The 27787-nt window shown below is 40.1% G+C and overlaps 1 protein-coding gene across 2 annotated transcripts; it reads right to left on the bottom strand.

Moving 5' to 3' along the window:
* Positions 1–37: 37 nt before the first annotated feature.
* Positions 38–27513, bottom strand: CKAP2L (cytoskeleton associated protein 2 like). Of its 2 annotated transcripts, XM_003909143.4 has the most exons (9): positions 27398–27513; positions 25330–25396; positions 23520–23571; positions 18966–20194; positions 15201–15408; positions 9437–9592; positions 5819–5882; positions 3915–4104; positions 38–2212 (listed from the first exon to the last, which is right to left on the bottom strand). In XM_003909143.4, the coding sequence occupies exons 1-9, from the start codon at positions 27432–27434 to the stop codon at positions 1987–1989; spliced, it is 2229 nt and encodes a 742-aa protein (XP_003909192.2). In that variant the 5' UTR covers positions 27435–27513; the 3' UTR covers positions 38–1986. The 2 variants fall into 2 exon arrangements, with proteins under 2 accessions (XP_003909192.2, XP_031511217.1); XM_031655357.1 differs by lacking the exon at positions 25330–25396 and having other exon boundaries at positions 1038–2212; positions 27398–27475.
* Between the last annotated feature and the right edge of the window lie 274 nt (positions 27514–27787).

The following is a 27787-nucleotide window of genomic DNA, read 5'->3' as shown; positions in this document are numbered from 1 at the left end:
GTCCATTGATGGGCATTTAGGTTGTTTCCACATCTTGGCTATCGAGAATAACACTGCCACAAACGTGGGAGTGCAGATATATTTATGAAGTGATGATTTAATCTTTTTTTTTTTTAGACGGAGTCTTGCTCTGTTACACAGGCTGTAGTGATGTGATTTTGGCTCACTGCAACCTCCACCTCCTGAGTTCAAGTGATTCTCCTGCCTCAGCCTCCGGAGTAGCTGAGATTACAGGTGCCCGTCACCATGCCCGGCTAATTTTTGTATTTTTAGTAGAGACAGGGCTTCACCATGTTGGTCAAGTTGGTCTCGATCTCCTGATCTCAGGTGATTCACCCACCCCAAAGCGCTGGGATTACAGGCATGAGTCACCGCACCCGGCCGCTGATTTCACCTTGTTTGGGTACATACCTACTGGAAGAGGGTCAGGTAACAGTTCTATTTTTAATTTCTTTAGGAGCCTCTATACTGTTTTCCGTAACGGCTGCACCAACCTACATGCCCACCAAGTGTACTAGGTTCTCTTTTCTTCACAATCTCATCAACATTTATCTCATGTCTTGTTAATAGTCATTCTTAGAGATGTGAGGTGATAGCTCACAGTGGTTTTAATTTACATTATTCTTAAAATTAATGATGCTGAACTCCTTTTCGTATCTATACCTATTGGCCACTTTTTATGTCTTCTTTGGAGAAATGTCTGTTCAGGTCCTTTGCCCATTTTTAATTATTTGTTTTTCTACAATTGAGTTGTAAGAGTCTATCTCTTATTGAAAGTCTGCTGGTATTACAGGTTTACAGCTCAGTTTTTTTTTGCTTTATTATAAATTTGACTTTCAGAAATAGATCTGTTTCCCTTAAAAAAATCTAGTTCCTGGATGAGGCTCATAGACCTTTGATCAAAGTCCATTCTCCTTGGTAATGAATGCTCCTTGTGAGGTTTCTTGGGACAGCCAACTGGTGTATCCTTAGACAAACTCCTAATTCTCTATGCAAAGTCATCACGGTTTTCTATAATAAATAAGATAACAAGCAGGAACTAATAGGAATTTAATGTTTTAAGATAATACTTAAATATTAAGAAAGCTAAAATATAAAATGTGTTGACTAGGTTTTTCTACACATTATATTTACATAATGACTAAGGTAAAACCTTTCCACGAATAGTTGCCCAGGAGGAAGAAAAAGCAACCTACAACAGTCTCTGGGGCTTGCACCGCCTTGCCAGGCCAGCTATCCCCTAACTGAGCAAAGAACTGAAGAAGCAAGTGTCCACTCCCTACCCCTCTCCCCTGCCCCCCTTTTGTTACTTGAAGTGTTTGAGTAACAAATGCAAAACTAGATTTGGATATAAAAGCTAGATGACCACGCCCATTCAGGATTGTGTTTCATCTGAGACCTGGCACAGGAAAAACAAGAATTATCTCTCATTTACAAGGATACTGTGATGGAAGTCAAAGATCACACATAAATTTATGATCTCTGAGCAAAGCACAGCTAGCATAAGCTCATCTGTAAAATGAGGGGTTTTGACTTGGCCATCTGTCAAGGTCCATTCAGCCTGTCAAGCTAGCGTCAAAGTTCAGATCTTCCACGATGAAAGGACTTACCCTTTGCTAAGGTGGATGCAGAAAGAAAAGTCCCATTATATTGTGGGACCAACCTTCTGATATAAAAAACTATGTTGGGATTAAAGTAGATCAATAAAGTATAAATTTTTATCATAGGTGTAGGGTATCCAAAAGTTTGAAATTTATGTATACTGTAAAACTGGCAAATTACAGTCTTAAACACACAAAGCAAAGACTTTCCCATGGGGAGATAACATTTGAGAGTAAGCCCAGTGAAATTACTTAAGTCCTGAGAGTCCATAATCTGCATCCACGATGCCTCTCTATTACACACTTTTTTCCAGGTCACTTGGACAAGAATACTTCTTGTCTTATGGAGGTTCTGAAACACCTTTTTAAAAAAAGCATCAAGAAATTATGATTCAGGGGTTTGAAACCCCAACGTTACAGGCAAAGCCTCATTTCTACGGAATATAAAACATTTTGTTTCTTCCATTTCTAACAGTTCATCAAGAGAAGCCACTACTAAATCGTGTTCCTGCAGCATTTCCGGGTAGCGGGACACTGCTCGCTCAATCCTCGACGAACGCCGTACGGGAGTGATAAGTTTCATGTCTTGCACTTCTGGCATCCCGTTTATTCTGAGAGAGAGCAAGAGATGCATTAAAAACCTTATCATTTAAAACAAGTCTCTTTATTATTTTTTGTTTCTTATTCCATAATAAAAACAGGGAAGACATTTTAACACAGGGCGATGCAAGAGATATGTCTAGAGCAGCTTTCATCTGAAGATGGCTTTTTCCAGGAGTTCAAGACCAGCCTGGGCAACCTAGTAAGACACCATCTCTACCAAAAAATATAAAAATTAGCTGGGCATGGTGGCACATGCCTGTAATCCCAGCTACTCAGGAGGGTGAAGTGGGAGGATTGCTCGACCCCAGAAAGTCAAGGCTGCAGTGAGCTATGATCACACCATTGTATTTCAGTCTGGGCAACATGGTAAGACCCCAGTCTCAAAAAAAAGGCTTTTCCCTGATTTCCAGAATGTATTGGGTGGTGTCCATCTGTTCTTGGATGGTGTAAGCATAAGGATTTATTAAGTATGAAGTGTGGCTTTTATTTGAATAATAAAATATTTTGCAAATATTTGGCAGTTGGTGTTTATTCTATAAGTTCTCAAAACAGGTGACAGGTTTTAAGGAAATGGGGCCTAATATCAAATTCGGTTGAATTAATGAATTCCAAGATTCTTTCTTTTTTTTTTTTTAAAGACAGGGTCACTCTGTTGCCCAGGCTAGAGTCCAGTGGTGCAATCACAGCTCATTGCAGCCTCAACCTCCTAGGATCAAGGGATCTGCCCACCTCAGCCTTTCAAGCAAGTGGGAGCACAGACACGTGCCACCATGCCTGGCTAATTTTTATTTTTCAAAGAGTTGGGGTCTCCCTGTGGTGCCCAGGGCAGTCTTGAACTCCTAGGCTCAAGCAATCCTCCTGCCTTGGCCTACCAAAGTGACAGGATTACAGGTGTGAGCCACCATGCCCAGCTCTTTTTCCTGTAGTGGGAAAATGGTATGTCTCAGAGAGTTTAGGAGTGGAAGAGGCTCAGCTGTGCTTTCCAGGGAACTAAAACACAGAACGGTTGTCTTGATGCCCTTGTTTGGAATTCTTTCCAGATCATGATCAGAGAAGAGTGGTGCTACACTCACAGTTTAGAAAATGACACTGATGCCCTGACATGACTCCTTAAATTACTATGAATTCTGCCTTAAATTTATACTTGTTACAAAATAAAATGCTTCTGACTTTATGAGCAGTCTCTGACTAGTACATACTCCACTGCTCTCCCTGTTCTTAAAGGGGTATTCACTGTCCCTTTCCTCCTACAGCTACAGAGTTTGCTCCTGCTTGGGACTTTGTGCCCCATCTTATCGCCCCAACCCTACCCAACTGTGTCAGGACTTGCAAGAAAGGCAGATAGGATCTGCAAGTGCAGGACAAATGAGAGTGAAAAGGTAGGAGAGACCTTAGGAGGGCAGGGGTGAATGCATTCTAATACCCCTCCTGACTCTGGCAGCACCTTCCTCACTGCAGGTCAGGTCTCATTAGGGTGGTGAAAGGGGGATGGTGTGTGCAAAGAAAAGACACAGACCTTCCTGTCAATGGTTCCAACCTCCCCTCATTCTCAGTTCTTTCCTGAATGCCAAAGATGGATTAAGCCATTTGAACCTCATATGAAGCAGAAGTATCTATAAGCTGCTGTTACTCTAGATCTATGAAGGAAAAACTGGGACTTAGACTAGAATTAAGTCTGTGAACACAAAGCCTGCTTTAGAGTCTGCTTACCTAGGGATTGGACCAATCTGTAATTTGATACCAGGATAATTATGCTGTTCTGCCTTGGCTATTTGGGGTGTCGCCGTGACTTGTTCCCTCTCTTTTGGAGAAAGACAAGACTTCACAGATTCCATCTTCTTGGCCAGCTCTTCCACTGATGTTATATTAGTTTCAGTAACTAAAGAATCAGAAGTAATTCCTGTGTATGTAAGATCATGAAGGAAGTTAAGATTTAGCAACTTAATACTTCAGCTAAAAATCAATAACATGAAAAATACATACATACAATGATTTCCCAGTGATCTTCATGGGCTCCACATACTGAATAGTGATTGATTTGAAGTGTGACTTATAACTTGTTTTTTCATGTTAAGCCCTGTAGCAATGTCCTGCTACATCAGGCTACCCTCCTAGCCAGCCCTGCAGACAGCTGTAGGTAGATTCTTGACACCCTTTCAAGACTCTGAACACATCCCCAGTCTCCTATTCACTCTCAAGAGAACTCTCTTAGGGACTAATAGTGCACTGGCCTTCTACCCTTACACCACAACTTGGATCAATTTTCTTGACTTATTAAGGTTAACTCATACAACCTCCCAATCCCATTCCTACCCAGGATGACCACATGGTTACTGCCTTGGACAGTGGGTAAAAACTGTCTTGCATTAAGTTTTCATGGTAGCCCAAACACAATCACGAAAATGAAAGGAAGGAAATCAGACTGTGCCAGACACACCGTGGCTACAGGCTGACACCCTAAGTGAGGTCAAGAGGGTGCAACAAAGGCATGGATTCCTGTCTTCTCTTTTTATTCCTTTTAAGAACAGTCATGTTTTAACCAAATATCTGAATTGTAGTCTCATTCCCAAAGAATCTACTATTAAGTATATCTATTTTATGTCCTTCTTCCCACATGTAGTGGGTTACTTAGCTACACGACTGGATTGTTCCCCAGTTAAATCTACTCTTTTTTTTTTGAGATGGAGTTTTGCTCTTGTGGCCCAGGCTGGAGTATAGTGGTGTGATCTTGGCTCACTCCAAACTCTTACTTCCTGGGTTCAAGCGATTCTCCTGCCTCATCCTCCTGAGTAGCTGGGATTACAGGCACGCACCACCACAATCGGCTAATTTTCATTCATTCATATATATATATATATATATATATATATATTTTTTTTTTTTTAAAGTAAAGACAAGGTTTCACCATGTTGGTCAGGCTGGTCTCGAGCTCCTGACCTAGGTGATCCACCCGCCTTGGTCTCCCAAAGTGCTAGGATTACAGGCGTGAGCTACTGTATGCAGGCAAAATCTACTATTAAAGGACAAAGATTTGTCACCTTCTAAGATAACAAGAATCTAATTTATTTTCTAAGGATAGCTTGTTTTTTCTTTCCATTCATACAACAAATATAAGCAATTATAATGTCACTTGTGTTTGGCACAATATATTTCTCATAGAAGTCTTCTAAAGGTTATAACCACTGACAGTAATGGTCAACCAATTGACGAGATTCCTGAGATAGCTATTTTTAAAGGGATAACACAAATTTAGATGAGTATGTTGGTGGGTTTATTATGATTAAACATGTAACTTAAGGCATTTCTCCTTTGTGCCTCAGTCTCTTCCAGTAAAGAGCTGTTTGTCTTCTCCCATCTAGGATTCCAGGGAAGTAGGACACTCCAGTCTAGGCTGTTCTGGTGGAAACCACCTTTGTTCAGTGTTGAGCAGTGTATTTACTTGTAATCACACAAATAAATCAGCTGATGACAATGGCTGAAAGGGCCAGGTCATGGAAACCAAGAAGTGAGAAGCATTTCAGGGGATAATTCTTTTCTTCTTTTTCCTATATGTCCTGGATGACTTTTACTGGTACAGCTAGAGAAGATGAATTTAAATACAAAAATAATAGTACCTTCTGTGGTTCTGTTTGAGTCTTGCAAAATATTAAGAACAACTTCCCGCAACTCTTGTATTGGCTGGAAGGAAGAAAGAAAACATACAAAATCTTAAAAACATTCATGGAAAAAATTTGCTTAGGAATTTTAACATCAAATAAATGTTTTATAATAAAAATGTTTCCTTTTAAAATCTCGTCTAACTATAAGTCTTTTGTCTAGCTTGACAGTTTTATAGCTTCATGAGAAAAATAAAGGAACACAGAAAATTTTGATTAAGTATTGGCACACTTGACTTAATCACAGATGTATTTAAAGTTGTCCATAATGTAATTTGTCTACATCGAATTCTATTTTCCTATTGATTTGTATAACATATCAAATATGTAATATGTATTCCCACATAAAGATTCTCGCCCAATGATGTAAAGCTAGCCATACAGAAAATGCATTATATATATATTTATTTATTTTCTTGAGACAAGTCTCGCTGTGTCCCAGGCTGGAGTACAGTGGTGTTATCTCAGCTCACTACAACCTCCACCTCCCGGGTTCAAGCGATTCTCCCTTTATCATAAAAGTCATATATATATATTATAGAAAAATTGAACAATAGGTTAAGCTTAACAAATGAAATCACCATAATTCCATTGACCAAATAAAATTTTTTTTTTTGAGACGGAGTCTTGCTCTGTCACCCAGGCTGGAGTGCAGTGGCGTGATCTCGGTTCACTGCAAGCTCCGCCTCCTGGGCGCCATTCTCCTGCTTCAGTCTCCTGAGTAGCTGGGACTACAGGTGCCCACCACCACACCCGGCTAATTTTTTGTATTTTTAGTAGAAACGGGGTTTTACCATGTTAGCCAGGATGGTCTTGATCTCCTGACCTCGTGATCCGCCTGCCTTGGCCTCCCAAAGTGCTGGGATTACTTATAGGCGTGAGCCACTGTACCCAGCCCCAAATACAATTTTTTATGAGAGGGAGTCTCTGTCACCCAAGCTGGAGGGCAGTGGTGTGGTATCAGCTCACCACAAACTCTACTTCCAGGGTTCAAGTGATTCTCCTGCCTCAGCCTCCGGAATAGCTGGGAATTACAAGCATGCACCACACCATCTGGCTAATTTTTCTATTTTTAGTAGAGATGGGGTTTCGCCATGTTGCCCAGGCTGGTCTCGAACTCCTGACCTCAGGTGATCCGCCTGCCTCGGCCTCCCAAAGTGCTGAGATTACAGGGATGAGTCACCGTGCCCGGCCAAGATACAATCTTTGCAGGCATTTTAGGTAATTTTCTCCAGCTTTTCCTTTCTTTCTTCTTTTATTTGTTAACATACTTGAAAAAAAATAAAAAACTTTTATGGAAAAGTAATTTTCTGATAAAACTATCTGAGATAGGCTTCATTTTTCAAGTATGTAAACTATGCCATGAAGCAGAAGTTGTACTTTCCCACAAGAACATTATAGTTGGAGGTTTGTCTTCCTTACCTGGGACTCTGTATCAAATAGATATAAACTGACAACAAAGCATAAAAGGAAAGCTTTCCATAGATTTTTTTCAAAATCCAAAAGATAATTATGATTTCAGCTAAATGAATGGGAATAAACGCATAGAATATATTGCAAAGACTGAATTCTATAAAACATTCATCAAGCGTATTTTACATTTGTATAGCCTTCTGGTTAAAGATGGTGGATTAAATATACCTTTATTTTTAATTTCTCTTGAAAAGCGACTGAAAGGATAATAAAGGGATTAAAAAGAGGCAATAACCACAAAACATAGGAAAGAATAAATGGCGATAAGGTTTTGGAAGCTTCAATGCAGAAGAGAAGTAAACAATTTGATCGACTTGAGAGAGCCAAATCCCAAGCTGGCAGTGTGGCTGAGAAACATTCCTGAGCTGGCAGAACGGCTTAGGAACGTGTGGTAGGGCCCAAATTAGGAGGACTCTTTAACATCTGTTCAAAAAGCAGTCAGACCTCCAAATCCACCCTGCACCCCTAAACTCTATGCAGCCTGGTAACTGTGTCTGACTCCCTTCATCCTAACAGAAAACTGGGGATGTATTCTCCAAGTCTCTGAGGGATATCATGCAAGATTGGGATAGGGTGCTTTCTCAGAAAAGGAGATAAGCGGAAGTTTCCATGTTGAGGGTTGAGACTCCCTGCTCTCTTCTCTCCCACAGCACTGGCAGTCTGGTTTCTAGCTCCCAGGAAGGAGATTGGAACATACTTCTCCAGAGAACTTGACCAGCTTAAGAGTAAAGACCTAAAGATACTGATATTGAGGGTTTTCTAACTAATCAACTCAGCCAGATCACCCTGTGGTGAAGCCCCATCCACGTGTTTAGAGCTTTAAATAAGCTTTTTCAGACCCACCTTATATATAGGCAAAGAGCCCAGTTTCACCAGCATCTGTGTAAAGCGTTTAATGAATAGAGAACAAAACAAAATACAACAAACAAACAATAACAACGAGAGAGAAAGAAATGAAAAACATTGGAGAAGAAACAGACAATGTAGAAAGAAGAAAACTGATACGGGTTCTAAAAAACAAGGGATCCACCTAACTTAAGAAGGATGTAAAGGGAATCTAAAGGTGATGGTAAAGAGATCCCAGAAAGACAGCTGGTGAAGATGGCAGTAAAGTGCAACTTGGTCAGTCTGGAATAAGCCAGAAGGGTCTAGGAGAAAGGTCTCTAAGAAAAAGAAATCAGGAGAATATCTGATGTTTTCAAAGTATTGAGGAACTTAGACAATTAGAGAGAGTTTGTGACTTAATTATATATAAATACTCAGAAAACTAAGCAAAGGCAAAACAAGACAGTAACTCCAGGAAGAGTAGAAAGTTTTGCTTGAAAGGCAAAGTAATCACAGTATATACTACATGGCTCAACATACTCATATATTTCTTATATATTCATTAACAATGTGAATGCTAAATAGTGACCAGAATTTCCATGACTCTAATGAAAGTATGAGGAATGGCAAAGGTCTGTAAGGATGGTAAATAGGGGTGTGTATTTGTGCGTGCTGGGGATCTGTGTATGTATATGTGAAAGAGGGCTAAATCTTCATTCTGCATAGCTGGAATTCCATAAATCATACCTAAAACTGAAAAATCAAGAAACAGAAACGTGTTTTCTGAAACTATAGAGGTTAATATAAAAATAATCAGTTTGCCCTGGGAAGGGGGAAATGGCAGGGAAGGAAGACAGAGGCCTTATTGAATGGAACTTATCAAACTACTTGACTGCTTAAACTATGTGCATGTACAATTCTGATTTTGAACCATTATGGAAAAAGATACCACAGAATATGGAATATGACATGGAAAATGACATTTTAATGAAAAGCATTATAAAGCTATTTGATGTGGTTTTTGTAAATAATAATTATATCGTGTTTTTTTTCTAAATTTTCGAATTAAAAGTTATTTATGCAATGGCTCTGAATTACTGATTTAAGGATGTTGATGTATTGGGTTTAATATATTTTTAGGTTCTTTACGGTAAGGTATTACTTTATAAGTGTTGGATACTGATGTTGCAACCTTCTAACCACCATATTATAAACAACAACAGAGAACTCACATGAAAGAGGATTTTAAGAAGTTACCCACCCAAGACAGATACTCACTGTTGCCCCATTTTTAATGGCCTCTTCATATAGCCCGATAACATCAAAGGTGCCTTTACTTGCCAACAACTTTGCTTTGCAGATCCAGAATTTAGCAAATTTTTCAGCTTCAGGAATGCTGGACAATATGTTAAGTATTTCATTAGAAGGTACACCCTGAAAAAAACCAAAATATTCAGAGGTAATTATTACCATTTCACTGTTAGTCTCACATCTCCTAATATTTATTACAGCAGGTATGCAGAAATTGGTTTGATCACTAATATTTTTGAACTATAAAAAAAGGTCAATTTTACTGAGGTACAATGTACATGTAATAAAATGCACCTGTTTTAATTATCCATTTTAATGATTTGAGACTTTTTTTTTTGAGACGGAGTCTCGCTCTGTCGCCAGGCTGGAGTGCAGTGGCATGATCTCAGCTCACTGCAACCTCCACCTCCCGGGTTCAAGCAAGTCTCCGGCCTCAGCCTCCCGAGTAGCTGGGATTACAGGCACGTGCCACCACATGCTTGGCTAATTGTTTGTACTTTTAGTAGAAACAGGGTTTCACTGTGTTAGCCAGGATGGTCTCGATCTCCTGACCTTGTGATCTGCCTCTCAAAATTCTGGGATTACAGGCACAAGCCACCACACCTGGCCTAATTTTTTTTTTTTTTTTTTTTTTTGAGACAAGGTCTCACTCTGCTGCCCAGGCTGGAGTGCAGTGGTACGATCACAATGCACTGCAACCTCTACCTCCTGGGATCACGCAATCCTCCCACCTTAGCCTCTCAAGTAGCTGAGACCACAGGCATGAGCCACTGTGCCTGGCTTCCTCATTGTTAAATTTTAAGAGTTACATAAGACCAAGTAGAAAATGTTTATCATAGCTGAAGGTAAGAAATATGTTCATTTTTACATGGTACAAAAACAAAACAAATCATAAACATTTCTTACATATTCATAACATTCCATATTTATAATAATGAGAACACTGAGTAGTGATCAGAATTTCCGTAGGACTAATAGCAATGTAAAGAATGACAAAGGCATGCAAAGGTCATGGGGTATATATGTGTCTGTGTCGGGGATTTATGCAGGTGTTTATGAAACAGGGCTAAACCCCACAAAAAGAAACTTTGAAACGGATTCACTGGTTTGGTTCCCTTCTGGCTTGTGCTGCAAGCAGGACAGTGATATGGACCCAGAGGAATGTGGAGCACTACCATGCCCAGAAATCCAGGTACTGGCACACTCAGCCAAGCAGCACCATCTACTGCTATTGAAATGGGGGAGACGCAAAGGTTAAGTTCACAACTGAGAATCACTAACATTTGAGAAAACCAACACTACATGAAAGAAGCATAAAACTCAACAAACAAGAATGAACACTGGAGCAAAGAGGAACACTTTTAAGAGTATCACAGTCAATATCTTCAGAGTGATGAGACTGTATTGCTATCCTGAAACTAGAATGGGCTGTTAGGAAAAATAACCAATAGAAGGGCAGAACAATTGCATGGGTGCCGCTGAAGAATACATCTGTGAGCTGAAAATTCAGCTGTGAAATCCTCCTAGAAACCAGTGCAACAGAACAACGAACAGTATGAAAACAAACTTTAGAATTCTGAAGGATATATCTATTACTCAATAATTCTAATATCCATCTAAGAGAGTTTCTAGAAGGAACAAAGGTAAACACACAAAGTGGTTGCAGGACAAAACTTTCAAGAAATGAACAAAGAAACAGTTGTTCAGATTGAAAGGCTCTCAGAGAGCTAAGCAGGATGAATGGGAGAAAAAATATAAAAACTTAGAAAACCAAAGATAAAAAGAAAATCTTAAAAGCTTCCAGAGAGGGGGAAGAAAAGGATTATCTATAAAGGAATGAGAATCAGACTGAAGTGAGACATTAACAAATCAACAACTCCAGATGCAAGAAAGAAAATGAAGCAGTCACTTAAATTTTTCCAGGGAAAACAAGCTGAAATTAAGAAATTTCCCCAGTTAAACTATGATTCCAGCATGAAGGCAAAATAACAGTTTCACGAGAATACAGACTCAAAAGGTTTGCCATTCAAAAATCATAAATTTACTAGTGAGTAAACTTTAGAACTCACATGAAAGACTAGAAACAAAAGTAACTGCAGGCCAGGCGCAGCGGGTGGTTCACACCTGTAATCCCAGCACTTTGGGAGGCTGAGGCAGAGGACTGCTTGAGGCTAGGAGTTTGAGATCAGCCTGGGCAACACAGTGAGACCCTGTGTCTACAAAAAAATGTAAACAATAATGGGTGTAGTGGTGTGTACCTGTAGTCCTAGTTGCTCAGGAGGCTGAGATGGAGGATCGCTTGGGTCCACCCAGGAGTTCAAAGTTGCAGTGAGCTATGATGGCATCACTGCACTCCAATCTAGGCAACAGAGTGAATCCCTGTCTCTTAAAAAACACAAACCAAAAAAGGAACTGCAAGAAGAATATGATATATATTCTGCAAATCATGTTTGAGCTTACATCTACCACTTTATTTTCATTTCAGTGTATTATTTTCCTTATGAAATAAAACTAGATCTAACACAGAAATGAGGAAAAAAAGAATTCATGTAAGCTGAATTACAAAACAAAATGGCAGGCATTAAGTTTAAACATACAAGTCATCATAATAAATGCGATGAACTAAATTTGCTTTTTAAAAGCAGAGAGTTTCAGATTTGTTTAAAAAATGTAACTGTGTGCATTTATATGAGACATACCTAAAATAAGTCAACGCATGAAGGTTTAAAGGAAAGGGATGGAAAAAGAACTACCAGACATATTCTAACAACAAAAAGCAGGTGTGGCAAAATTAATCAGACAAAAGAAATCAAAGCAAATCATGAATCTTTCTGTACCTAACAACATAACTGAAAAACAGAAAGTAAAAATGGACAGACATATGAAGAGAAATTGTCAATGACTAATCACAGTGCCAGGGAGAGACTTTCGCCTATTTCTTTCAGAAAGCAATGGATCAAATAAACAAAATAGGATATACATTCTTTTCAAACATTTTTGGAATATTTACCAAGAATGATCAGATATTAAGACCACAAAGAAAATTTCAACAAAATCCATCAAGTAGAGTACACATAGGCCACATTCACCAACTACAATGCAATATAATTAGAAATTAACACCAGAAAAAAAATCTACAAATCTGGAAATTAAAATATATTCTTCTAAGATATTTTTTGGGTTAAAGAACTCAAAATGGGAATCTCAAGCTATTTAGACATGAACAATGAGAAGATATGTCAGTCAGGAAGCTTCTGTGTGTCAGCCCCAAACCCCATCCTCTGCGTTGTGATGCTGGGGTTGAAACTCTTGTAAACCACTTTCTGCTGGACACCAGCTCCCTGCTCAGCTCTGCCACTAGGGGGCACGAGAGGGAGGCTGCAGGGATGGAGAATGAAGACACTTGCTTCGTCCTATTTGCTTTCCTTACCCCAGCAATGGTCCCTCGCCCTGGCAGCAACAGTTTGTCCTAGCCTCCATCTTTTTTTCTCCCATTCCCCCCTCAGAGCCCACCTCCCTATGCAGCTTCAGAGGCAGGAGCACCAAATGGAGAGCATCTTTTCCTCAAAATCTGAGCCCCAGCCTTGCAGGGTCTCTCCTCCAGCATCTGCTGGGTAGTATGCCTTCCTTATAGTTGGGAGTCCAGTCCCATTTCTACCAGAGTTTGTCTCTCCTGCTTCTTGGTTTTGATACCCTAACCTCTCTTTGTTCCCCTAGACCCAGTGGGTACTAGCTGCTTCCTGCAGTTATCACCACTGTTACCTCAGGTTCCTTTTTGCTGTCAGACCTGTGTGTAGCACCTGCACCCCTTCTGATCCCTTCAGCATTTTGAGCGCTCACTATGTGCTTTCACAGCCGGCATCTGTGCTCCCTTGTATGAGACCAGATAATGGGAAGTGCCTTGAGAATTCTTGTCCGCCTGAGGCAGCCATGAATAAATGGCAATGGAAGCTTTAACATTGGAGCTCCCCTGCCTCTGATCAGGATGACTCGGAGAGATGTGAGTGACACTGTCTCCAGAGCATCCCTGTGGGGCTGTGCCAGTCACCCTCCATAGACTCACTTTTCTGATCCTCCAGCTTCACTCCCCTCCCAGTTTTCCCTGGAGTGTCTTCCGAATAAACTACTTTCACACAGATTCTCCTCTTAGGGTTCACCTCTAGAGAACCCACATAAGATACTGTGTAACCAATTACATTATTTCTGTGGTTTGTTTTTCAGACTTCACCCTGACACATAATATGACCAAAGTAAAATTCAGAGGCAAATCTGCTATAGCATTGAACGTATTTATAAAAAAAAAGAAATTCTCACTTTTAAATGATCTAAGGTTTCAATTAAAAAGCTAGGAAAAGAGCAATAAATATAAAAATAGATGCAGACATTGATGCAAGAGAAAAAATAATCAATAAAACCTGAGGTCTTTTAAAAAGATTAATGAGAAAAAATCTTTGGCAAGTCTAATTTTTAAAAAGTCACAACATTACTCAAGTTGACTCAAGATATATGAACCCTAAATAGAGCAATGACCCCATAATAAACTGAGAGGATATATACAAAATTATCCTCCAAAGAAACACGGTCCAGATGATTTTTATGGGCAAGTTTTTATCAAACCTTCAAAAAATAAAAATAATTCTCGTGTCATACAATTTTCAGTGTACAGGACAAAAAGGAAAACACTCAACTCATCTGCCTAAATCAGCATAACATTGGTACTAGGAAAACACAAGAAAAAACAACCAAAGTACATAAAAAAGTGAATAAAAGAATTCCAACTCGCAAAAATATACTTCCTTTCTCTCCACACCTCTACTGTATGGACATGCATGAAAACAGAAAGAATGACTGGCAATGGTGGTCACCTCCAGAGAGAAGTCTGGGATGCCTAAATATGTATGTTATAGAGGGAGAGGGCTGATCATTTATCTGTATTGTTTGAAATGATTTTAATAATAAAAAGGTACTCATGTTTTTAAATAATACAACAAAAACAAAAGAGGAAAAGAAAAAGAACTCAAGTTTAACTCCACAAGGAGAAATAGTTAATATTTAACTGGCTGTTGTGAAAATGTTGCCTGGAGTAGATTTAAACTGAACTTTTCCTTTTTTTGGCTGAGGTTCAACATTCCCAGCCAAAGGACTGAATGAGTTTTGCTTTAGGCAAGGATCTTAGTATAGAAGTTTATTCCATCATTTTTTATTAATATATTTTTCCTTTGCCTACCATCATACTCTTTGCCTACCATCTATTTTATCCTTATCTGCAGAATCCACGATAAAGTTTAAATACTACTTATAGCTACCCACAGTATTCAGAATACTCCAACTTTACATATAAACTTGCCTTCTGACTTCAGTTTCAATGTTAAATGTGTCCTCTTCAGAACCTGATACCCAAAGAAGCAAAGTTCCTTTTGGAGCCAGTTTATTTGGATTAGTTTTCCAACTTCTTTGTGCCTTAGTTTCGTTTGTAAAGTGATCATAGTAACAGTGGTTATAATTATGTGAGATAATCTTAGCTAAGTGTTTATAAAAGCGCAGACATACAAAAGCCACCGTTTATGGGCATGTCATTATTATTATTGCTATTATTATTACTCCATATTTAAAAGAGTAGCTAAGTTTCTGCTTAGATGAAGGCTATCTCTCCTATACTATATTTAAGAAAAATGTTCAAAAATTCTAAGACTTTGGGCCAAAGCTGGAGGAATTTATCTTCTTCACTCACCCCTTCGATGAGGTTCAGACATTCTGTCAGAGTGTTGTTAATTTTACTGGACAGTTCGAGTTGTGCTTTCTTTTCCTCCTCTTCTTTTTCAATGCTCTTCCAGAATGAAAGATTCATTTCCTTTATTAATTTTCTTTTTGTTTTAATTTCCATAGGGGGCCGTTTATAGATTTTTCCCTTAGATTTCTGCCATTCTTCTAGTTGTTTCCTGAAATTCAATTAAAGGGAGAGTGGTTTTATTTATTTATTTTTAAACACAGTCAAGCTGCTAAAGTATATGATATGTATAGAGTATAATTACTTTCAACTACAGACAAAATTAGGAGAATGGAATTAAAAAACAATTAATAAAAATAGATGCAGACATTGATGCAAGAGAAAAAAGTAATGGGTAATGGCAGCACTGGGTTGCACCCACCCATGAGAAGGCAGACACCAAGATTCCTAGATCACACGTGGCCAGCACTTCAGACTTCAAATAGAATTTGTGATTATTATTATTCTTTGAAAGTTTTCACTTGTGCTACTTGACACTTGCTTTCCTAAGACATCCCTCTCCTTTTGAGATGACTAACTCAGCACTTCATTTCTCTCACCATAAACTATCACTCAACCCAAACCTAACAAGCCTGCATTCTACCCTCAGTAAGGTCTTGGTGTGGGAAGTGACCCACTTAACCTGGTTCCTTAGCCCTCTCTTGACCAGACATGACTCCTTCATAAGCTAGACCTGTAATTTCAGGGCTCTTAAGTAGCTGGCTCTGATAGTGCCAAGTCCTCAATCTTGCTGTCCCCCACTGTTCACATTTTCCACTCCAGCTTCTAAGCAGGTGACAGACTGCTTTTTGGGGGTAGGGGCACCAAGACATGTAGACTTCATGTTTGGATGTAGGCACTCCAGTTTCTTTAAACTACGTATTAATAATGACTTTCAAGTGTACATTTCAGCCCAGATCTCTCCCTGGATCCCCAAACTTTGTAAAACCCACTGCCTAGTTGATATCTTTTGATGTCTGACAGGTATTTCAAATCTAATACTGTCCTAAACAAAGTTCTCGATTTTCATCTCTGCATCTGTTCCAAATTTTTTTTACTTTGGTAAATAGCACCCCAGGCTGTGTCACTGCCAAGGACTTTCCACGGCTCTTGGAATAAAATTCAACATATTTTCCATGGCTGAAAGGCACAGTGTAATCTGGCTCCTGCCTACCTCTCCAACCTACCTCTCCACACTAGTCTGTCACTCACCCCCTCTAGGAGCTCAGGTATCCTTGCAGTTTCTTTTTTTGTTTTTGAGACACAGTTTTGCTCTGTTGCCCAGGCTAGAGTGAAGTGGCATGCTCTCCCGTCACTGCTACCTCCACCTCCTGGGTTCAAGTGATTCTTGTGCCTCAGCCTCCTGAGTAGCTGCAACGACAGGTGCGTGCCACCACACCTGGCTAATTTTTGTATTTTTAGTAGAGATGGGGTTTCACAATGTTGGCTAGGCTGGTCTCGAACTCCTGACCTCAAGTGATCCGACCACCTCGGCCTTCCAAAGTGCTGGGATTACAGACATGAGCCACTGCACCCTGCCTCCTTGAAGTTTCTTGATCCAGACTTATTCCTGCCTTAATGTCTTGCATCTTCAGTCCTCCGCTCAAATGACACCTCCATGGAGAGGCAATTACCTGCAATTACCGTGTCTTATTTAGTCAACGTGTTGGTTTTCTGTCTCCTCCACTGGAGTGTGAGCTCTATGAAGGCAGAAACTTTGGCAGTCCAGTTCCTAGCACAGTGTCTAGCACACACAGCTATTTAATAACACACAGTAACATTCACCTTTCAGTGTGCAATTCTGAGTTTTGACAAATGCCTGAAGTCAGGTAAGTCTATTACCAAGTTCTAAGAGAGCTGTAACACCGTCAATAATTCCCTTATCCTCCTTGGTAGTCAGTCTCACCCCTAATCTCCAGCTCCTGAATATCACTGATCTATTTTTTGTCTTTATAGTTTTGTTTTTCCCAGAATGCCAGTAACTAATTTTTGAATGAATGAATGCTACTAACTCTCATTTCTGACTCCAGAGCAAAATCCATGCAATGTTTATCATTTCAGCCCCAAATACTGCCCCTTGCCTTCACTCCAACCACCTACTTGATGATAGAAGTTGAGACATCTGGCATGTGCTTCCTCCATGTTCCTAGCATTTTTCCTATCTCCTTAGCCTTCCTTCTAATCATAAATGAAGAGGGAACTTTCCCTTTCTAAAGGCAACTTACTCCTAGGACCTCAATACCAGTTTTGTTTCTCTAGTACTTTCTATATATATCAATTAGCTCCAGAAGGGTAAAGACTGACTGACTGTGTGCTCATCACTGTGTCTCCTAGCGCCTGGCACATTGTAGGTGCCGAAGAAACACCTGCAGAATGAGTGAATGAATCTCTCCCTTTCCAGACTCCTTCTCTTTTGTAATCAAACATGTTCAACATGCAACACAGTCTTATGACCAATCCTCTGTTGTCTGACGTAGACTGTGAGCTCCAGGGCTGGGACCCTGACTTCCTTGTTCACCACCTCAAGGTCTCTGCACTCACTTCTCTTTCTGCTCTGGATTGTCCTTCTTCTTGTCACCAGCCTCTCCTCAGAGTTAGGTCTCAGCTCAGACGGTGCTGTTGAAAGTACCTCTACTGATCCTTCTATCTAAAGCAGCCATTCCAGCTCTACTCTCTTGATCACATCACCCTGAATTAAGTTGTTTACTTACTGTCTCTTCAGGAGGGCAAGGGGCTTGGTGGTGGTGTTCAGAGCTGTACGAAGCATATATGCATACCTGCTTGAAGTACAAAATAAGGACATTTCTGACAAGCAGGTATACGTATATGCTTCTCCTGGGTAGAAAGTGTGAAAAATTCACTGGCTCAGTTTCAATCAATGTGTATGTTAATATTAACCAACCTGAAATCTTGATTTTTTCTTTTTTTCTGAGACAGAGTTTTGCTCTTGTTGCCCAGGCTGGAGTGCAATGGCATGATCTCGGCTCACCGCAACCCCCGCCTTCTGGGTTCAAGCAATTCTCCTGCCTCAGCCTCCTGAGTAACTGGGATTACAGGCATGTGCCACCACGCCCAGCTAATTTTGTATTTTTAGTAAAAACAGGGGTTCTCCATGTTGGTTAGGCTGGTCTCGAACTCTCGACCTCAGGTGATCCGCTCGCCTCGGCCTCCCAAAGTGCTGGGACTATAGGCGTGAGCCAGTGTGCCCGGCCCGAGATTTGACTTCCATCATCTGAACCCTGTATTTGAACTGACTGCTCCTCTCTGAGCTTACTTGCCATAACTTGGCCCACTCAGACTCATGGAAGTTTCTGGTTCTTCCCTGATAACTTTTCTGAACTTAACCACTGGTTTGCTTGACAAGAGACTACCATCTTCTCACTTCCTAGCTATGTGAACTCTCATCTGTTCTATTGCTGTTCAGCCTAGCAGAGCACTTCTTGAACATGTCTACATCTGCACCCCCTACTTCTTACTCATCCATTCTGTGTTTCAATTTCTTAAAAAAAAAAAACTATTTTAAGCATACAATGACAGAAAATGATTTATAACATATGTACCACCTAGCCCTGTCAAGTCTTAATATATTTCCTTCAAATCTTTTTTCAGACTGTAGTTAAAAATTACTTAGGAGCCATTATTTATGGCCTATTTCCTGACCAAGTCTTCTTGATGGTCAATTTTCCTAATTATCTTAAGTTGCAAAAGTTTAGAATTAAAGCAAAGTACCTTCGATCCTCTGCTGTTGCCTTCTTTTTAATATTTGGGTTTGTTTGAGTCTCATTTACGGTTGTGACATCAGCTTTTTTGGGAGCGGTCTTGTTCAGAAAATGGTTCTGGGGAACAACAGCCTTTTTCAAAGTCTGTGCTTTTTGTTGGAAGTCATTATTGTTACGTTTATTACAACTGGTTCCATTTGGTCTTATACTAGGGGTGCTTGGAATGGCTGAATCAAATCTGCCAACTGTCAGATTAGGCCTCTGGCTTATGGCTTTCGGTTTTTGCAGTATGCATGATGTCTGAGGTATACAACAAGGTTGGGTGGACTTCCGATCTTGCTTGATGTCTGGATGTCTGTTGTTATATTCACCCTGAAGCAAATTGGGGTATGTTCTGGGTTTGGTATGTTTCATTCTCTGTTCAATAACAGGGTATGACTGTAACTTAGTTTCATTTGGTCTTTCATATTTACCCCTATTAACCTTTACATCTTTGATGTTCTTGACCACCAGTTTCTTTGATGACTGAACTTTACTAAGGGTCTGAATAAAGCGAGAGGGAACCGTTCTTGAGGGTTTTACTCCTGGTCTTGCAAGATTTGCTCCTCTAGAGAGTTGCTGTGATTTTACTGGGAAAGTCCCGCTTTGTGTTTCTCCAACAAATTGTTTATTAACTCTATCTTTCAGAACAGCACTATTAACTGAACTTTTGCCCAAGGCTTGTTTAGGAACCAAACTGTTCTTGGTTTGATTAGAAGAGTTAGTCTTTGGCTTACTTGTGGTACATAAATTAGGATCTGGCTTCCTCTCAGGTTCTGTTAAGATATGGGGCAAGTTCTCTTTGTTTGTTTCTTTTAGAAAATTAACCAAAGATTCGTTTTCAACATAGGTATTATTCACAGAGTCTATACAGTTAGCATTTCCTTGATTTATTAACTGCTGCTTTGTAGTTTTCAATTGCTCCATACTAAGTGACCCCACGGGTTTTCTTGACAGTTCTCCTGTTGTGGATGATCCAGCTTCACGCTGCTGAAAACTCTTGCTAGAAGGCTTAAAGTATGGATTAGAAGAAGCATATTCTGAAGTCAGCCTTTTGCCCAGAAGTTTTGGTGGCTCCAACTTCGGCTTCTGGGACCCTGTAGTATTAGGTGGTCTGGGTTGGAGTTTAATGCTGGTGGATCTTTTAGGTTTGACAGGCAAAACAACATGGTTGGTAACATCATTTTTGGGTTTAATAGTCTGAAAAAACAAAGAAAGTATATATTAAAAAATTCCTAACAATATCCTACTGTTTTAAAAATAATAAAAATAACTGTTTAACACATGCTAAAAAAATTAATCATTTTTAGATTTTCACCTAAGAAAGCTGAATTCTCAGAAAGTAAAGAATGACTAATAGACAGTTTTTGTTTTGTTTTTTTTTTTGAGACAGGGTCTTGCTCTGTCATCCAGGCTGGTGTGCAGTGATGCAATCTTGGCTCACTGCAACCTCTGCCTCCTGTGTTGAAGCAATTCTCCCACCTCAGCCTTGCAAGTGGCTGGACTACAGGCGCGTGTCATTACACCCGGCTACTTTTTTGTATTTTTAGTAAAGATGGGGTTTCACCATGTTGGCCAGGTTGGTCGTGAAATCTTGAACTCAAGTAATCCACCCACCTTGGCCTCCCAGAGTGCTGGGATAACAGGCATGAGCCACCGTACTTGTCCTAATAGGTAGTTTTTATAACTTGAGTTCCTATCAGAAATATATTAGAATCTTTTAGCTTGACAGAATTAAGCAGAGATGTAGTGAATATAAAAAACTTGCTCTTTAAAAAATGAATCTGCCTCAAACAGTAGTTGTTGAATGCCTATTATATCCTAAGTGCCCTCCAAAGGACCCTGAAAAAATATATACATAATGAACTTATGTTAGGGTACCTCCCAACAAATCTCTCCTAGTACTTTGTATAGTCACACTATATGTTTTTTAAACTACTGCCTTTGTAAACATCACAGTATCACTCAAGAACCTCTGTCTCATCCCTGGAGATTGGTGACAAGGAGATAGGTGGCAGATGATGTGAAGGCTGAGATATGCTGCCACAGCTCTCAATAAACATGTAACATCTTAGTAGTCACATGTGTAAAATCAGCCAGGACAGGGTTTTAAGGTTAGAGTCTATGTTAATAATAAACAAATGTTTAGTCATGTGATTTAGTTTTGGATGAGAAGGTAAGGCTAGATTACAGAGAACTCTGAAAACTAGGGGAGTTTAGAATTCATATGGTAAGTAACTGGGCAAGCCACTATGAATTCCTGAGCATCTATCATGAAAGCAATTACTCAGAAAGGAGAATTTCACAGAGATTTATGGAATATGTTTCCAGGGTAAGATATGGCAATGCTAGAGTTACTGCTCTATTTTTGATTTGACAAATATTATGAAGAATCACTATATAAACCTGGTGAGTATGTAAAGGATATCTAACCAGAACCATTTGGCATTAAGGGCAAAGAGATGTCTACTCCGGATGACAGTGGTATGTGTGTTGTTGTTAGGGGTGAAACGGGGGAGAGTTGTGAGTGGGAGGCAGAAAGATGGATGGTATACCCACAATGGCTATATCTGGATTAATCTTTGAGCACCAACATTTATATACACCTTGGATCCCTCCATCATTGCTTACTGAAGAGGTGGAGGGATGCTGGCATGAAAGCTTCCAAATGTGTGTTAATTTTAGTTGCTCTTTCTTTTATATTAAAAACAAATTGATATAATCCACAAACCATAACATTCACCATTTTAATAAGTGCACAATTCTGTGGATTTTAGTACAGTCACACTATTATACAGCAATCACCACTGTCTAATTCCAGAACATATTCATCACCCTAGAAAGAAACTTGGTTTACTTGTTGGCGGTCACTCCCCATTTTCTGCTTCCTGCAGTCCTTGGCAACTGCTAGTCTACTTTCTGTCTCTGTATGTCTACAGATTTGCCTATTTTAGATGTGTCATATAAATGGAATCATGTAATATGTGGGCTTTTCTGTCTGGCTTCTTTCACTTAGCATGTTTTCAAGATTTACCCATGTTGTAGTATGTATCAGTACTTCATTACTTTTTAAAATTAACTTTAGAGCAGGTTTAGATTCACAATAAAACTGATAATAATAATAGCATCTATTATCTAGAAAGGATGCCATATATCCTGGTTTTCACAAGATAGTTTTGATTTATGCCTGTTGGTCAAAGAGTACTGCTTTTTACTCTCAAAAGTGTCCTGGTTTGGACATTAAAGCATATAGTCTACTTCCTTACAAGGTTGTTCTGAGTGAGGTAATGTATACAAAGTGTCTGGGTGTTAGTTGCTGTCATATATGGAAAGTGTTATATAAATTGTCAAGCATTATATAACTGCAATGATGACTATTATTTACATCGTGCTTTTAGTTTCTCCTAAATTCTGTAATTCCCTTCCTGAGTTCATTTTTTACTTTTACAACTGTGTAAAGCAGATAAGGTAGGTATCATCTTCATTTAAGAGTTGATGTACTGAAATCAGTACTTTCAACTTCCAGAGATGCCTCAGGGAACTCTGACTGAGGGCCCTTTCCAGTGGATTTTTCTTTAAGACTTGCATGCTACACTGGTTCAAGCTACATAAAGTAAAAGTGTAACCCAGTGCTTCCCAAACGTTAAATCATTGTGCATAAATTTTGCCTTATATACATTTTGCTGTCCTTCACAGTGTCTAATGATGTCATGTATATACACAACATATATAGTCTATATATGCATATGCATATGACAAATATGACTGAGGTCATTTGGTGAATGAATCATTAAAACTTATTAAAATTCTCACCAATGAGAATGTTTCACTTCAGGAAGCACTATTTGAGTTACATTTCAGAACACAGATAAAAACTATGCTTTTAAAAACTAAAGGTGAGATTTTTATTGCAGATGAAGAATCTGTGTCTCTTTCAGAGGGCTGATTTCTTCCATTTAAACTTTAAGTTAAGGATCCTTTACCATTCTATCTAATGTAGCTAAATTAAATTGATTAGGAAGCATATACTTAGGTGGCTCGGAAGGTTCAATGCAAATGTTCTTTTAATGACTACTTAGCTATTTAACTTCATGGCAGCATACCAAAGTGGTTAAGATCACAGGCTCTCAGCTTTGTCACTTAATAGCTATGCGACCTATTTAACCTTTCTGTAACTTAGTTTGCTCATCTGTAAAGTGGGGCTACTAATAGTAGCCTCATAAGATTGTGAGGACTCAGTGAGGTAACGCAAGTCAGAAAAGTATCAGGCACACAGTAAGTATTCAATAAATGTTAGCTATCAAGAGGACTAAAGTTCCCTTGAGACTTTTTTTGGTTAATAAAACTAAACTGTAGTATGTCATACTTTTCAAAAAATGATTGTCTCTTATTAAACCAAACTGTTTTTGTATCTAAAAGAAGTATCTTTGAAATACATGTTCTTTAGGTTGCTAACATCTTTATTATTTTTATTACTAATCATACCTATGAATGCATATTTTTAAAAAGACTAATTTCTACTTACAGATTTAGAAGGTAGTGGATTCAGGCAATTATTCTTGGATTTCAGATAAGGCCTATAAAAGACAAATTAAAATTAATCCTCAGCACAGAAGGATGCCAAGCTAAGCTTGGGAAGTACAGTGATTAAAAATTATGATTAGAATTTTAAATAATTAGAATTTCTGTAATGGCAAAATAATTCAAAATTAGATTCAATAAAGTCTCCTTATCATCATTTCTTTAGTTCTGTATCCTCCCCCTTGGAGATCACCAACTGCTCCTACTTTTTTTTTGCCTTATGATCCTTACAGAGACTGTCTATGCACAAATCTAGCGTTCTCACAATATTAATGAGATATATGTGTTTCCTTCATATTTGTATAGTCTTACTCATTCAAACATCATTCCTGGAGCACTGCAATGTGCCAGACACTGAAGATACAATGCCAAATGAAACCATTAACTGCTTTTTTAAAAAATTTCCAGCTGGGCATGGTGGCTCACGCCTGTAATCCCAGCACTTTGAGAGGCCAAGGTAGGCGGATCACGAGATCAGGAGATAGAGACCATCCTGGCTAACACAGTAAAACCCCATCTCTACTAAAAATACAAAAAAAATTAGCTGGGCATGGTGGCGCACACCTGTAGTCCCCAGCTACTCAGGAGGCTGAGGCAGGAGAATGGCGTGAACCTGGGAGGCGGAGCTTGCAGTGAGCCGAGGTTGCGCCACTATACTCCAGTCTGGGCGACAGAGCAAGACTCCATCTCAAAAAAAAAAAAAAATTTCCTTGTTTTAAGTATATTCAAATATTATCTTTTCTAATTTTCAAGGGGAAAAGTGAGACCAAAAAGAAAAAAAAAAGCAAGACACACATGAAATCTAGCTAGTGAGATAGGAAATGCAGAAAAAGGATAGGAAAACAGAGAATTTAGAAGGAATCAATCTGCATGGACCAAAAACAATTGCTAGACTAACAAGGACTTTGATTATGACTTGTTTGATGTTTATCTCTCCCATCTAGAACATAAGCCCTGGGAGGGCAGGAATGTCTGTCTTGTTAAGCACCGTATCTCTAGCATCAGAAGTAACTGAGACATGGTAGGTACTAAATAAATATTTGTTGAATAAATGAATTAGGTTCATTTAATCAAGGAAATAGAGGTGAGTAAACACCCAAGATAAAATAAAGGGTGAAAGCTAACTTTGTAAAAATTAATTTTCAAATAAATATTTAGCAACTCAAATGGGGAAAAAATTAATTAGTGCTAAGAAAGAAGGACATATACCACCACAAAGATGGTAAGAATCTACAAAGGATAAAAATGAAGTGGTTATGTTCTGTCTACCTCAACAGTAAGTGCTAAGAGAATGACCCGAGAGCACCACTAGGCTGGAGAATATCACTCCGCTATGGAGGATTGATTGTAACTGGCTCTCCTGCCTTAGCAAGAAATGCCAGAACCATGGTCATTCAAGTTGTTTTTTTTTTTTTCATTCAAGTTCTTGACCAAAAACTGCCTTCATGAGAATCAACTTCCCCAAGAAAAAAAACGCAGAAACTGGCAAAGCTTCCAGCATGGTAGGTAATACTGACCCTTCCCTCCTTCCTTTGGAGATTCGCACAGTAACAATGCATAAAGCTTTGCCAATGGACTAAGCACTGCCCGGGGGTTTGGTCGTGCCTGGACTGAAATGCTCTTTTTACGTTATCATAGAATCCCAATGCAGTCTGAGTAGACTCTAAGCAAAAGGGACATGTTTCAAAAAGGCTTTAAATTGCTAGTACAAAGAAGGCAACAAAACTTGCATAACTGTGGACAGATACACTCACTTGGTGTTTTGGCTCTTCAGTTTTCCCTTGGCTGCAAGGTACTCCTGAAGTTTTCTCTGTCGCTCTTCTGCAACACAGGCAAGCAAACAAACGACATAACTTTAGTTCAAGATTTTAACCAGTTCATTAATATTCTAAAAGATGACACTTTTCTCTAGTGATTTTGGCTTTGCGACATGATGTTATAAAATCCCTAGTCCTATAAATTTGCCTTCAAGTTAATATCAACATCAACAATATCATTTATATGCCAGGCCTACACTAAGCTCTTTAAACTTACTACTTTTTTTTTTTTTTTTGAGACATGGTCTTCCTCTGTCACTGAGGCTGGAGTGCAGTGGCACAACCACGGGTCACTGTTGCCTTGATCTCCCAGGTTCTAGCAATCCTCCCACCTCAGTCTCCTGAGTAGCTGGGAATACAGGTGTGTACCACCACGCTGGGTAATTTAAAAAATCTTTTTTTGTAAAGACAGGATCTCACTATATTGCCAGGGGTGGCGTCAAATTCCTGAGCTCAAGTGATCCTCCTGCTGTGGCCTCCCAAAGTGCTAGGATTACAGGCGTGAGTCAAAGCACTCGGCCTAAATTTACATTATTTCTTTCAATCCACAAAACAATCCAATGAGTTTTTGCAATCTGAAATCCAGAGAGGGTAAATGTCACGCCCAAAGTTACCAAGCTAATATGTGGCAATTCTAGGACTTGAAAACAGGCTTATTTAACCCTGGAGCTCACAGCCACTGTTCACAGCTGTAACAGTCTATGTTTTGAAGAACTTCTGTTACTGGTCCACCTGAGCTGGTGAGCCAGGCCTGGTCTGATGTCTTTTAACAGGGATGATGATTTTTACCCACAAACCCTTATATGGTTTCCTTTGTTGGTATTAAGGATAAAATATGCCAGGTCTGCTCATGGCAGACATCTATACTATGGTGACTTTCTACACAAGCCATTTGTGAGGGGATGACAAGTCAATGATTTCTGCCTTCAACAACTTTCAAACTAGCAGTGGAGATAAAATAAGCACAGCAATAATTACAGTATAAGGTAAAATCTAAGGGCCATACGAGAGAAAAAGAAGTATGCGAGTTCAGAGGTGGGGCATAAATGAGGGAAGTAGGTGGTTGGAAAAAGGTTAAAATTAAAACAATGACGTGATGGAAGAAAAAAAGACGACAGGGGTGCCAAACGACTCTTAATCTCATCTCAACGGAGTTGCCCTGTTTTGCTGATGCTCACTGTATCCTTAGAGACAGTTTGCCAGGCAGTGTAGAGCGTAGGGGCTGACATAGGGGGTTGGGAGTCCCACCTCCGTGACTTCTAGCAAATTAGCAAACTTTGCTGCTGCTGAGCCTAGAAGGCAGACAGAAATGCCCATCTTTAAAGCTTGTTATGTAAAGTGCCTAGGACCTCGTAGGCATCAACAGAAATAATGGAAGAAACAAAACAACGGTGCGTATCTTGGAGAACGTGGCATATGTGCAGGTGTATTTTGAAAGGTAGGAAAGGGCTCCAAGCACATCTAAGAGATTAGGGATCACAGAAGCCTTAGCCCCGGGTGCAGATTTAACCCATCAACTTCTAGCCACGGCAGGCTGAGAGGTGTGGAGTGAGAGCTCCAACCAAGGCAGGAGACCCGGGCTCAAGCCAGACCCCTCCTCCTGGCACAGAGGACCATGCCCGGCTCTGCCTGGAGCCAAATGTGGATCAAAACAGCGCGCTGCTTCCCGCTGCTGGTGAAGGCCCGACCAAGGGGCCTGTTTCTTTATCCAGAACATTGCGACAATGACATGTCTTTGCAAGGCTGCTGCAGGGCTTTCTAGAAAGGTGCCCGTGAGGTATCTGGGCCTGCGCACAGCCTCCGCCGCCCCGGGCCCAGACGTCTACCTGGGGGCCGTGGCCGGGGGTCGCGTATGCGCTTCCGGGATGGAAAACGCCCGAGGGAAACTTAGGCAGGCGAGCGGACGGGCACCTTCCGCGGGAAGAACTCACTCGGTGGCCTCCTACTACCCTGGCCATGTTCCAACGCCCGAGAATAACGGGAACTCATTCGCGGTCATACTCACCTACAGCTGCAGCGGCGGTAGGCCCGGGCCCCACCATGACTCTTCAGTGACAGTTTTTCTTCAAACGCCGCGCCCGTAGCCAAGACCGGCGTGCCGCGCCTCCGCGCGTCCTCATTGGCTCCTGCAGGTTTGAAACTCGCTAGTCGTCATCACGGGGGGGCGGGACAACAGGCAGTAGCCTCTTTGCGGTTGGCTCTGGCCTTGAGAGCCTGACTTGGGGCCCTTTGATTGGAAGAACGTGCAGTGCATCTCGGCATTGAGGGCGGCTTCCTCGGGGCGCGGCACCGCCCGCCTCTGAGTCCGCCTCTGAGTGGGCGTGGGGCCCTCCGAGGGATCTCAGCCGGGCTGGCAGTTACGGGGGCGGTTACGTTGCATCCAGCTGGGGTTGGC

Source organism: Papio anubis, chromosome 14 (assembly GCF_008728515.1).
Source record: "Papio anubis isolate 15944 chromosome 14, Panubis1.0, whole genome shotgun sequence".
Classification (NCBI taxonomy): domain Eukaryota; kingdom Metazoa; phylum Chordata; class Mammalia; order Primates; family Cercopithecidae; genus Papio; species Papio anubis.
Note: the sequence above shows the minus strand (reverse complement) of the source record. Positions and strands in the feature narration are given on the sequence as shown.